This window comes from Sceloporus occidentalis, unplaced genomic scaffold (assembly GCF_023333645.1).
Source record: "Sceloporus occidentalis isolate IW3139 unplaced genomic scaffold, rSceOcc1.0.p SCAF_138, whole genome shotgun sequence".
NCBI lineage: Eukaryota > Metazoa > Chordata > Lepidosauria > Squamata > Phrynosomatidae > Sceloporus > Sceloporus occidentalis.
The window spans coordinates 1,981,523-1,993,957 of NW_028317118.1; the positions used below are offsets into that span (position 1 = coordinate 1,981,523).

Sequence of the window (12,435 nt, forward strand, 5' to 3'; positions counted from 1 at the left end):
TGCTTTTGCATCCTTTTTGTGTGAGCAAAAGGAGGCCATTAGGAATTACTATTGGGGAGGGCAGACAGTTTAGAGGAGGAGCAACGACAAGGACTGTATCTTCGCTGCAGGAGTAATCTAGTTTGACACTGCTTTAACTGCCAGGGCTCCATGCTCTGGAATTCTGGGGATTGTAGTTTGGCGGGGCACCGGTGCCCCGCCAAACTACAATCCCCAGAATTCCAGTGCATGGAGCTGTGGCAGTTAAAACAGTGTCAAGTCAGATTACTCCTGAAGTGAGGATGAAGTCAAGGATGCCAACCCTCAGGGTGACCAGCTGCCCTCACCACCAAGGAAGACCAGCCACCCCAAAATGGAGGACCTTCCAGGAAAGCAAAAGCTCCAACCCCTCCTAGAAGTAGTCAGTCCCTGCTTCTGAGGGATGCTCCAGAGGGAGGACATTTGGGGATTCTTCCTGGACAGACATGGAGGACAGGAGCTGAGGAAAGGAGGTCCTGTCTGGTCACCTTGCCCTTGCTCCCAGGGTGAGCAGAGGTCCTCAGGGTCAAGGAGGCCAAGGGACTGCCCAAATGGAGGCCCTTCCCTGGGGATGGGGGGAAGATGGAGGACGTGGCACTATTAATATTAACAAAGGTCCATCCCTGCTTGGGAGTCCTGTTCCAAATGGAGGTGGTTTGGAGCAGAAACCTGAAATGGGGGGCAGGTGTTGGGCAAAGGAGGGTACAGTGCCTGGTGCCCCTGAATGGAGGACCTTTGGGGTTCCTCCTGGACAAAAGGTGGAAATGGAGGACAGGTGCTGGGGGATGGAGGACAGTGCCTGGTCCCCCTCAATGGAGGACCTTAACGGGGGGGGGGGGGTTCCTCTTGGATAGAAGACTGCAATGGAGAGCAGGTGCTGCGAGCGAGAGGGCCGTGGGAAATGGAGGCCCTTTGGGGTTCTTTCTCGAGAGGAGGTGGCGATGGAGGACGTGCCTGGTGCCCCGGAATGGAGGCTCTTTGGTGGGAAATGGCATTGCAAGCGGGTGGCGATGGAGGGCAGGGGCTGGGCAAGGGAGGCGGGGGCCTGCCTGCCTGGCTGGCTGCCTGGGGGAGTCTTGGGGATCCCGGCCCCCCTCCCGCCGCCGCCGCTGCCGCTCACCTCCAAGGTGCGGATCTCCTTCTGGGTGAGGTCGTTGGAGGTGGCGCATTTGGTGCGGAGCCCCTCCAGGTTGGAGATGCTGATGTCGATCATGTTTTGGACCAGCTCGCACTGCTGCAGCGCTTTCTGGAGGCTCAGCGGCGGTGGCGGAGGAAGAGGAGGAGGAGGAGGAGGAGGCGGAGGAGGCGGAGGCGAAGCGAGGAGCTCCTCGGCGCCCGGCCCGGTGCCTCCTTCCTCCATCGCGTCCCCCTCGGCCTCCGCCTCCCCGTCCCCCTCCTTCTCCTCCTGGATCAGGGGGATGGAGGAGCCACCGCCGCCGCCGCCGCCGCCGCTGCTGCCCCCGGCTCTTTCCTCCCAGGCAGCGGCAGCAGCAGCAGCAGCAGCGGCAGCCCCCCGGCCGCCTCTCCCTCCTCCGCCTCTCGCTCGCCGTCCCCACCGCGCCAGAGCGGCCCCAGGCGAGCGGGTCCAGGAGCCCCCCGCCTTGCCCTTGCCTTGCCTTCCCCCGATCCTGCCTCCTCGCCTGCCTCCTCCTCCTCCTCCTTCGCCGCCGCCGCCGCCTGCCTTGCGCTCCTCTCGGGCTCGCTCGCGCCTGGCCTCGCGCCTCCTCCTCTTGCTGCTGCTGCCGCCGCCGGGGAGGGGTCCCGATCGGGGCGGGGCGAGGCGGCGCGGGCTTCGGCCCCTCGCTCCGGCAGCCCCGGCAGCAGCAGCAGCAGCAGGCGGCCAGCCCAGGCTGGGAAGGGCAGGGGCCCGGAGGGCAGGGACCCGGGACAAGATCCCAGGGGGGACCTAGCAGGGAGCCCAACAGGGGCCCCGCGGGACAAGAGCCCGGAGGGGAGCCTGGGCAAGAGCCTGCAAGGGACCCTAGAATGGACCCCGCGGGAGGGAGATCCTGGCCAAGATCCCCAGAAGGGGAGCCTAGCAGGGAGCCTAACAGGAACCCCGCGGGAGGGAGATCCGAGGGGGGCCCAGAAGAGACCCCTGGGGAGCTCCTGGACAAGATCAAGTTGGAGGGGAGTCGGGAGAAGAGTTTAGAAGGGAGCCTGCGGGGGGGGGGGATCCTGGAAGGGACCCTGGAGGGGAGTCTAGAGGAGATCAGGAGAAGCCCCAGCCGGGGAGGGAGGGCAGGGTCGGGGCGCTGGGGGCTCCTGGTCGGTCAGGCAGACCCCCCGCCGGCCCCAAGTCCCTACTCTGTAGGTGTCGTCCAGGGAAGACTTTCTCTGACCATGTGCGAAGCGCCCTTCCCGCCCACTTGTTCGCTAAAGGGAAGAAGGACTAGGGATTGGGGTCCAGGCAGGAGAAGCGGGGCTCCCTCTTCCCCTTCTGGGCCCTTGGCAGCCTCGCCTGCCTTGCCCTTTCCCTTGGGGCTGAGCCCCCCGACGAGGAACAGCCCCGAGCCCTTCCGGAGCCTAAGGAGCCCGCTGTCTTCCCCTGGAGGCTCTGCAGGGAAGGAGCCTGGCCCTGGCCTCTCTTCGGGCGGCCTTTTATAGCCCAAGGGGCCCGGGGACCAAGGCCGGAGGCGCCGCGGCCAATGGGGGCTCTCTGGGTGGAGCCCCGGCTGGCAACTCCCCCCCAGAGACCTAAGAAGAGCCTGCCCCTGCCGACCCCCCTCCAAGCCGGGCCCCCTCCTCCTCCTCCTCCATCGGGGCTGCAGCCACACGGCAGACAGAGCCCCCTTTGGCACCCCTTTCACTCTTCTCCGGACAGGAGTTAAGCCTTGAACTATGGACTCCACAACAAGCTCCTACTCCCAGAATTCCATAGTCATGAGCTGGACAAGAGTGAAAGCGGGGCCAAACCAGGGTATTTCTATTCCATAGCATGGAGCCTTGGCCATTAGAGTGTTCCGGTGCCATAACAAACTACACATCCCAGGTTTCCATAGCGTGGAGCCCTGAGCGTTAAAGAGTGTTCCAGTGCCACCACAGACTACACATCCCAGGATTCCATAGCATAGTGCCTTGGCAGTAAAAGTGCTTGTTAAAGGCATATGGCAGCCAGTGTGGCTTAGTGGTTTGAGTGTTGGACTATGGTTCGAATCCCAGCTCCGCCATGAAACCCATTGGGTGACTTTGTGCATAGCCTCAGGGGAAGGCAATGGCGAATCTCCTCTGAACAAATCTGGCCAAGAAAACCTCATGATAGCCCAAGCAAGCCTTGGGGTCGCCATAAGTTGGAAATGATTTGAAAGCACACAACAACAACAACAATAACAACAACAACATCCCAAGCAGCTGAAAGAGTGTGACTTGCCCAAGGTTACTCAGTGGGTTTCCATGGCCGATCCAGGATTCAAACCCCAGTCTCAAGTCCGACTTCAACGCTCAAATCACTAGGCCACATTTTTCTGGACACATGTACTCTGGTGCCACAACTACCATCCCCAGCATTCCATACCTTTGATCCATGGCAGTTAAAGCGGTGTCAAACTGGATTATTCCCACAGTTCGGATGCAGCCTCTGATCTATTCCTTTCAAAAGATGGAGGTTTGCTTAACTCAACCCAGGACCAAACTCTTGCTGGTCACTGGGTTGGAGTCTATGCCAGACTTGTACATAAGCCCACTGCAGGCACTGGCCGACTAACATAACATAAAATAAAGCTATTATAGCTTGTTAAGGTAGCTGTCCACATTTCCACGCAGGCTATTCATCTGGAGCCGGCATGACTGAAACGCAGGCTAGGAGAGCAAACATAAAAATGACTTCTTTCAAGCAAGCTGGCAGAGGGAAAACTCAGCATTTGTCTCCATTTCCGATTGCATTTCCATTAGGAGTGTGCAGGGGATTCGGATAAATCACAAAACAGCATCAGGCAGATTCAGATGAATTCAAGATCGATATGTGAATGCCCACTTCTTATGGAATTAGTGCTTTATGTCTGCTTGGCACTACAGAAGACTCAAAATGTCAAACTAATTTTCTGTTTTATCAGTGTTGAAGCAAGGAGGTTCTTTATCATTCAGGGGTTCCTTACAGTCCTGGACCTTGTAGCTCCAGTTGTTAACAGAATAAAGAAAGACACAAAAGTAACATTTTGAAAAGGAGGTGTGATTTGTTGTTGGGTTGTTTGGCAAAAGCCTGTACGTTTAATGTCAAAGGTGACACTTTTAGGCCACATCATAATGCATTTTATGTTCCAAAAGTAACAAAGTCACTTTTAATCTGTAAAGGATTTGGCTTAAATTTACAATCCGCCCCCCCAAAAAATGTGAGGAATTTTTTTTTTGCCATGGCCTCAAAATTTCCAGAAATGTTCCATTTCTAGTTCAGAATATGTCCAAGGAAAATCAAGCATCCTCCAGATTGTCTTGAAGTAGATCTGAGACTTCTTGAAGCTTACTGAATAAATCAGTTTAAATAAGTCAGAGCTCCGTTCTGGTGCCACAACAAACTGCAGTTCTCAGAATTCCATAGCACAGAGTCATGGCAGTCAAAGTGGTGCCAAACCGGATTATTTCTGCCATGCGGATGGAGCCTCAATTGACTGGAAGCCCAGAAGCTAAGCATCTTCCAGTCCGATGTTAACTGTGCTCCTGACCAGGAAACAAAGGACATGTCCACAAAAAAATTGGCAGCTCCCTTTATAAAACAAACAAACAAACAAAGGCACTTTGCCAAAAACATAACTTCCCTACAAATAGTAGCAAGTTGTCAAGTTTTGGATTTCCCAGACCAGTATTCCATTTCTGTAGACTCAAGTGGGCAACTCCAAAGTCACCAATTCAGACAGTGAAAAGAATCCTGGTAGAATGTGGGTTGAATCTTTGCTGTTCACATGCATTTCAAATGCATCCCATTAAGTTTGTTTGTGGGGCCACCAAATAAGCCACTTAACCCAGGATAATCAATCTTGTGGCCTCCTCCTGAGTTTTCCTAAAAGATTCGCATTGTTGGCTGTGTGAATAACAGATGCAAACAGAGCTGGGATAAACTGGGATAAAACTCTGCATGCCTCCGCATCATCGCCTCCATCTTTAGTCACAGTGCTAACAGGTGTGGGCAACCAAACTTGCAGAGATGGGCCGAGATGTGGTTCTGATAAAAAAAATAGTGTGAACAACAAATTGGGAATGTGCGAGTGAGATTATTCGGATATTCGGATGAGATGGCCTTCCTCCCAGAAGCCACTGGCGCACTGGCACAAAATTCCATATCCTTGCCTCCATGGTATTCCTAGTCATCTGTTCTAACCTGCTGTCGTTGTGTGCCTTCAAGCTGACTGTGACATACATTGATTCTATTGTAAGGTTTTCTTGGCCAGACTTCTTCAAAGTGGGCTTGCCACTATTGCTTTCTTCTAAGGCTGAGAGAGTGTGACTTGCCCTAGGTCACCCAGTGGTTGCAATGGATGTGGCGATTTCAGCTGGTCTCCCAAAGTCCTAGTCCAGCGCTTCAACCATCATACTGTGCTGGCTCTCAGAGACATGACAGTCATTTTCAAATTCTGAAATACTAAGATGGCAATGGGGCTGACCTTACAGTAAGCCCTGTGAAGGTTACGTCTACATGTGTGGCTGCACTGCATGGGCTTTAGTTCTTTTTCTTGGATGTAAAACCTATTAAGTTTCTTTGGACTTAACGTGTGAGTAAAAGCACACACAAGCAAGCTGTGCAATAGTTTCATCAAGAAATGCAGATCTGGAAAGAAAAAAATCCTCTGTCCTCCCCGCTTGCGTCGAGAACATTTTGATTTGCAGAATTTGAGAGAGGGGATTTTGTTGCATGGAAATAAGGCCAAGAAAGCTCCAAGAGACAAGGCCTGAGATGCAACCCTAAACTAAGCCCATTCCTAAGACCCAAGACTGGAGTTGCTACCACTGGCTACAAAAACAAATCATGTAAGAGGTTTTTGTTTTAGTTTATTTTGTCTGCCATGTAGATAACAGCCAGGCTACACTGGGGCTTGCAAAAGGTGAAGTGATACTCTTGGTCTCCCCTTGAAATATCTTTTATCTTCCATGTGGGTAGGTATGGCTACAGTTGCATAGTATTTAAGACGGTGACCTACAAGTTACAACACATCCTTCCCAAGTTCTCGGGCTTACAGGACCTGCTTTATTTCCCCCCTCTCCCCCTAGGAGCATGAGGTCCATCAGCCAGGGGTGAAAGAGCTGTTTAGCCAGGTAGACATTTGCTCTTTTTCACATGTGGAGGAATTAAAGGAGAAGGTGCCTCTGGACACATGCTTGGTCTGGGATGTTCCAGACCAAAACATCAGGAGGGCTGCATGTCCACGTCGCATGTTCCAGCACTAAACTCACTAGACACTAAATTTGAAACCAGGTTTTCTGACTGGGCCCCAGCTCACATGAAGGCCTCCTGCTTCGGCTGCAGTGAGTAAGTTGAACCAAGCTGAGTTTTGCTTCTACAGAGCTTCAAAGGCGTTGGTTGCAAGAGACTGCCTCTGAATTTTAAATACTACAGTACAATTATAATTGGTTTGAGAAATCACTTTGGGTCTGCAGTTCTGTGCATTGAGATTAGTGGAAAGTAAATATCCATCAGACTACAGTCATAGAGCTGGAAGAGACCCACAAAGGCCACCCAGTCTGACCTCCTGCCTTCTCAACTCCAGAGGGTTCCTGGATGAGGAGGATTATCTAGCTCCATTTCAGTCTGGTTTGAGGCCTGGTTATGGGACAGAGACAGCTTTGTTCACTTTGGTGGATGACCTACACAGGGAACTGGACAAAGGGAGTGTGTCCCTCTTGGTTCTGCTGGGCTTCTTACTGGCTTTCAGTACCATCAACCATGGTATTCCTCTGGGATGGGACTTGGAGGTACTGTTCTACAGGGGCTCTGGTCTTTCTTGGAGGGGTATTTTCAGAGGGTGGTGTTGGGCGATACCTGCTCTACTCCTTGTGGGGTCCCTCAGGGTTCAGTCTTGTCCTCTAGGCTATTTAACACTTACTTTAAACCACAAGGAGAGGTGGTCTGTAGTTTTGGAGTCAGGTGTCACCAGTATGTTGATGATACCCAACTCTATCACTCCTTTCCTCCTAATTCCAAGGAAGTTCCTCCTGTCCTAAACTGGTGTCTGTCAGCTTTGAAGGTCTGGATGGGGGCAAACACAGAATCAGAGTTGGAAGAGACCGCAAGGGCCATCCAGTCCAACCCTCTGCCATGTAGGAACTCACAATCAAAGCACCCCAACCGATGGCCACCCAGCCTCTGCTTAAAGACCTCCAAAGAAGGAGATCCCACCACTCTTCAAGGGACTGCCTTCCACTGTGGAACTGCTCTTACTGTCAGGAAGTTCCTTCTAAGGTTGAGGTGGAATCTCTTTTCTTGTGGCTTGTATCCATTGTTCTGGGTCCTAGTCTCTGGAGCAGGAGAAAACAAGCTGGCTCCATCCTCAACATGACATCCCTTCAAATACTTAAACAGGGCTATCATATCACCTCTCCACCTTCTCTTCTCCAGGCTAAACATCCCCAGCTCACTTAATCACTCCTCATAAGGCATGGTTTTCAGATCTTTCACCATTTTGGTCATCCTCTCCTGAACATGCTCCAGTTTCTCAACTTCCTTTTTGAATTGTGGTGCCCAGAACTGGACACAGTATTCCAGGTGAGGCCTGACCAGAACAGAATAGAGTGGCACTATGACTTCTCTTGATCTAGATGCTATACTTCTATTGATAAACTGAACTTTAATCCAGACAAGACAGAAGTGCTCCTGAGAATACATGACTCCCTAGAAAATAAAATGATCCTTGGTAACATAGAAGGCAGTAAGAAAAGGGGAAGAGCACAGTCCAGATGGATAGATTTAGTCAAGGAGTCCCTATGTTTACAAGACCTGAGCAGGGCTGTTGAAGGGTGTGAAGTCGAAAGCTTTCATGGCCAGCATCCATAGTTTTTTGTGGGTTTTTCAGGCTCTGTGGCCATGTTCTAGAAGAGTTTATTCCTGACGTTTCGCCAGCATCTGTGGCTGACATTCTCTGAAGATGCCAGCCACAGATGCTGGCAAAAATCAGGAATAAACTCTTCTAGAAGATGGCCACAGAGCCCAAAAAACCCACAAAAAACTATCTTGAAGGGTGATTTGGAAGTCTCTCATCTATGTGGTCGCCTCATGTCGAAGTTGGCTTGATGGTAGTTAACAATAACCAAGTGTACTGGGAACCTTTGAAGCCCCTCACAAAGTTGATGTAGGCCATATGTACCTCACAAGCTATATGTTGCCCACTCCTGATATATATATGGGCATATATGTAAATATAGGCTAGGAGCCTGTTGGGGGTCTACATCAGTGTAATTCACAATTGTGTGTTCATGTTTTTTTTTACAGGCTTGCATAAGGGCGGTATCCAATACCATCTTATGAAAGAAGTTCCCTATCAACACACAACAGAATATGTTAACTTCAAGACTGGCTGGCTGCACATAAGTACTCCAGTGGCACATTACACTTTATATTTTAAATAGGATCACATTGTTACCCAAAAAGGTAGAGGGGGGAACACTGGGAAATCCCCTCCAACTGTGTCAGCACCTTTAAATACTGCTGGCTCTCCTTATCCACAGATTTTTTATCTATGGATTCAAGCATCCACAGCTTGAACATATTTTTAAAACGTACCAATTCCAGATAGCAAACTTTGATTTTCCATTTTATGTAAGGGATACTTTTGAAGATGATAGATGACTGGGGAAGAGATGCAAATCAAAGAGAAGTATTTGTTTTTGCATGTACAAATGCACACAGGTAGCTTCATATTAATAAAAGAAAATGAGTTCTTTTTTGTGTACTTTTTCCCACCAGACAAACAAACCACCTTTGCTTTGAAATCAGTGAAGGGGGAATATATATAAAACATTGTAGCACATTTCATACAATATTGAGCCTTTAGCTATTTTTTCATAACATAGTAAAGAGCTGTGCTTGTAATTGTTGACACTGAGAATATGGCTGTTACAAGCACTGAGTGTACTATGCTTTGTTTGGTGTTCAGATTAATAAGAGAGCGAGGAGTGACAGGCCCCTTTAATTTCGAGAGACCCTTCTTACTTAATACAGTATTTTTGAAAACTACAGGAGTGGGCATGCATTGCTTCAAACTGGAGCAAATGAGATGGAAGGGGGGAGAAAATGCAGGCTTAACTTTTCCTCTATAACTCAAGCTCAGGTTTTGCTCCACGTGAGCCTTTTCCAACCTGGTGTCCTCCAAAGGTGTTGGACTACAGCTCCCATCAGTCACTAGCTATGCCGGCCAGCAATAATGGAATTTGTAGTCCAATGCATCTGGAGAGTATAGGCGAGAGAGGACCGATCAAACCTCTCTTAAAATCTTAGGAACAACCCAGGCTGGTTTTTGGTTTGTTTTTAGCTGGTAGACCAAGGGAGGGAACAAAAATGAATGCGAGGTTTGCAAGCCCAGTCTTTCTCTCTCTCACACACACAATTATTTCTAATAGTATTTGTTGAAACTAATACATATGTCAACATCACCAAAGATAAAAATGTTGGAGGTAGAGGGCAGAATAACACATACTCCATATTCCTTTGTGATTAAGACTATATATGTATCATTCCACCCCCAACCTACCACCCCCACCTCAAAAACACATATGTCTCTGCAGCCATGTAGTCCATGGCTTTCTTTATTAGTTGCCATTGAAAACAGAACAATGAGACGCCCAAGGATGGATTTACTAGAAGACAGGGAAGATTTCCCAGATTCAAGAGGGACTGTGCCACAGTGAGGGATGTACTAAAACAAATGAAAGTACAGTACTTACCCATAGGGAAACCATACTTGCCCATAGGGAAACATTGGGGAATACTTGCCTATAGAGAATCATTGGAGAATACATGCCCATAGAGAATCATTGGAGAATACTTGCCCATAGGGTTACATTGGGAAATACTTGCCTTTAGGGAAACACTGGAGAATATTTTATAGGGATACATTGGGGGATACTTGCCCATAGAGAAGCATTGCAAATACTTGCCCATAGGGAATCATTGGAGAATACTTGCCCATAGACATAGAGAGTCATTGGAGAATACTTGCCCATAGGGAAACATTGAAGAATAGTTGCCCACAGAGAATCATTGGAGAATACTTGCCCATAGGGAATCATTGCAAATACTTGCCCATAGGGAAACACTGAAGAATACTTGCCCATATAGAATCATTGGAGAATACTTGCCCATATAGAATCATTGGAGAATACTTGCCCATATAGAATCATTGGAGAATACTTGCCCATATAGAATCATTGGAGAATACTTGCCTATAGAGGGTCATTGGAGAATACTTGCCCATATAGAATCATTGGAGAATACTTGCCCATATAGAATCATTGGAGAATACTTGCCCATATAGAATCATTGGAGAATACTTGCCCATAGAGAATCATTGGAGAATACTTGCCTATAGAGGGTCATTGGAGAATACTTGCCCATAGAGAGTCATTGGAGAATAGTTGCCTATAGGGAAACATTGGGGAATATTTGCCCATAGGGGTACATTGGGGAATACCTGCATATAGGGACAAAATGGAGAATGCTTGTCTACTCTTCAATGTTTCCCTATGGGCAAGTATGGGTTCTCTGTGAGCATGTACTGTCATTTGTTTTAGTATGTCCTCACAGTGAGGACTTCCATTGCCTCACACCACCAAGTAGCACAGTTTGGCTTCCGTTGACTTTAAAACGAACAAACCCAAAACCTAGTGTACCACCTAAATTTAGTCTGCTGCTCGGATGATATAGAGACTTACATGTTTCGCAGTGAAGTCAAGGCAGACCTGTGTGCTTCAAAACTGACCAGGAACCATTGTTTGAATCTCAGCCAGCAATGGTTGGCAGGGATGGTGAGCGACCATTCCCCGTGCGTCCCAGCAAACTGAAAGCAGGGACGTCTTTGGATACAATTCCTGTTCACATGCGCGACTTTATTACTGCCAAGGACCTGCAAATCAGAAACAAAGATAGCAAGTATGACAAGCTACCCAGTTAAGAAACAAAACAAGGCAGTCGGGATCTTAGCAGATTCAAATGACTACATGCATACAGCACTACTACATGTATCATGCAAATAAAATCGCAAAACAGCAAGGGCATTCATTGCTATAGTTTTTTGTGGGTTTTTTGGGCTATGTGGCCATGTTCTAGAAGAGTTTAGACGTTTCGCTAGCATCTGTGGCTGGCATCTTCAGAGAATGCTGGCATCGTCTTTCTCTGAAGATGCCAGGCACAGATGCTGGCGAAACGTCAGGAATAAACTCTTCTAGAACATGGCCACATACCCCAAAACCCCCCACAAAAAACGATGAATGCCGGCCATGAAAACCTTTGACTTCACATTTGCATTCATTGTGTCTGAGTCTGTCTAACATTGACCCTCCTGTGTCATTAGGTTTCTGGTGACGTTGTGTTTTTAAAAACCCCATCGCCGCATCCAGTTGTGTTAAAAAACCACTGCTTGGCCTTTCTGTTCTCACAACTTAATCCGGAATAACAGGCAGGCAGCAAAAATTAAAGCAAGCCAGGCCACCATGGTCTCCATTTTAGCTACATTCACAAATATCTTGCACAGTGTACACACATGCTCACAAACACAGCCACACAAAAAAGCATCTGTAGCGTTTAAATACAGTATTGCATCCATGTGGCAGCTGTATAAAGACATGTCTTTTCCGACAGGCCTAGCCAGCCCATTTGAAACCATGGCATTTATTTATATATGTGCTCCTATAAGTGGATTTGAATGGTTTTATGCTATTTTAACTCTGTGTGTGTGTGTGTTTGTGTTTTGTATTTTAAGGTGTTGTATCTCCCCTTGAGAAAAGGTGGGAAAGAAATAAAAATGTGTGGTTATTGTTATTGTTGGCAGTGGTTATTGTTATATATTGTTCGTTATTTGTTGTTTCTTGTTATAGTTTGCTATTATTACATTATTTTGTTATTGTTATTATTCTGTTGTTATTACTGTCATTGTTATTATTATATTGCTATTATTATTATATGGTGAAGTCAAAGGCTTTCATGGCCACACAGTATAAAAAAAAACATAAAATTATTTATATTGTTTCTTGTTATATTATTATTATATCGTTGCTATTGTTATTACTACAATGTATTGTTATTGTTGTCGTTATTGCTATATTGTTATTATTATTATGTTGTTCGTTGTTGTGTTGTTGTAGTTATATTGTAACTGTTGCCCTTGATTTCTTGTTGTTGTTGTTGCTATTATTACACATTCTGTAGTGTATACAAACACGTACAAAGCTTCAAGAACGCGTCTGAGCGGGGGGACCAAAATCTCCTCAGGGCCAACCATA

General features: G+C 47.9%; 1 protein-coding gene across 1 annotated transcript in view; it reads right to left on the reverse strand.

The window, feature by feature from the left end:
- LOC149281166 (kinase suppressor of Ras 2-like) overlaps positions 1-12,435 on the reverse strand; it is a 168,605-nt gene that overhangs the window by 155,863 nt on the left and 307 nt on the right. Inside the window, exon 2 of the mRNA XM_089499589.1 lies at positions 1,139-1,924. Within this exon, the coding sequence (XP_089355715.1) occupies positions 1,139-1,924 (786 nt within the window). The remainder of the gene's footprint in view (positions 1-1,138; positions 1,925-12,435) is intronic.